We start from the raw sequence: 738 nt of genomic DNA, 5'->3' as shown, positions 1-738 counted from the left end.
CTATTGCTGCTGCTGGGAGAAGACCTTTTCCACCGCTGTTTTCCCCGCAAAAAGGAATTTGCATGTATGGACCGCAAAGTCCACAATTATTTTCCCCTCAATTGTGTAAACCGGCAGAAAAAAGAGTACAAAGAAATGGCCGGAGGAGAGAAGTGGAATATCGATATCCTCATCATGATGATGATAATGTGAATAAAAAGAATGATGGTCCTCATGGAAATACGGTGGGTAATAATAAGAAAGGAAGAGATAACTTAAAGCCAGTCAAGTCTATTGTAAAAGTGGATTCTCATTTGGATGATATTTATCTTGATAATGATAATGATAGTGATGATGATGATTATGATGATATGCTTAGACGCCTACATAATAGTTTTGAACGGAATCCTGAAAGAGATACAGAAGAGGAGAAACTCCATTTAGTAAGCCACACAGAGAGAAGTAATCCCTCTTATTGTGTAAATACATTACCAAGTCTATATAGAGATAAACAGNATCATTATCATAGTAATTATCATCATTCCAATCTTCTGGAGCGTCTCTATAGTATCCAAGCAGAGAATACAGTAGAGAAGAAACGTAATAGAAAAGATTCCTATACTCCTCGTAGTGGAAAGTTAAGTCCTATTGTGATGTTCACAGGCTCCACGGAAGATTTTATCGGCACTCGTCCTTGTCCTTCACGTGGACGTGCAGGCCGCAGCGGTAGTCCAAGTCAATATAATCTTAATCTTAATA

General features: G+C 38.1%; 1 protein-coding gene across 1 annotated transcript; it reads left to right on the top strand.

Moving 5' to 3' along the window:
* Positions 1-62: 62 nt before the first annotated feature.
* Positions 63-737, top strand: TM35_000262260 (uncharacterized protein; the record flags this gene model as incomplete). Its single annotated transcript, XM_029027963.1, has 1 exon — positions 63-737. A coding segment is annotated over one exon (675 nt), but the record flags the coding sequence as incomplete, so codon positions are not given.
* Position 738: the final 1 nt, after the last annotated feature.

Source organism: Trypanosoma theileri (assembly GCF_002087225.1).
Source record: "Trypanosoma theileri isolate Edinburgh chromosome Unknown TM35_Tth_26_V1, whole genome shotgun sequence".
Classification (NCBI taxonomy): Eukaryota; Euglenozoa; class Kinetoplastea; order Trypanosomatida; family Trypanosomatidae; genus Trypanosoma; species Trypanosoma theileri.
Note: the sequence above shows the minus strand (reverse complement) of the source record. Positions and strands in the feature narration are given on the sequence as shown.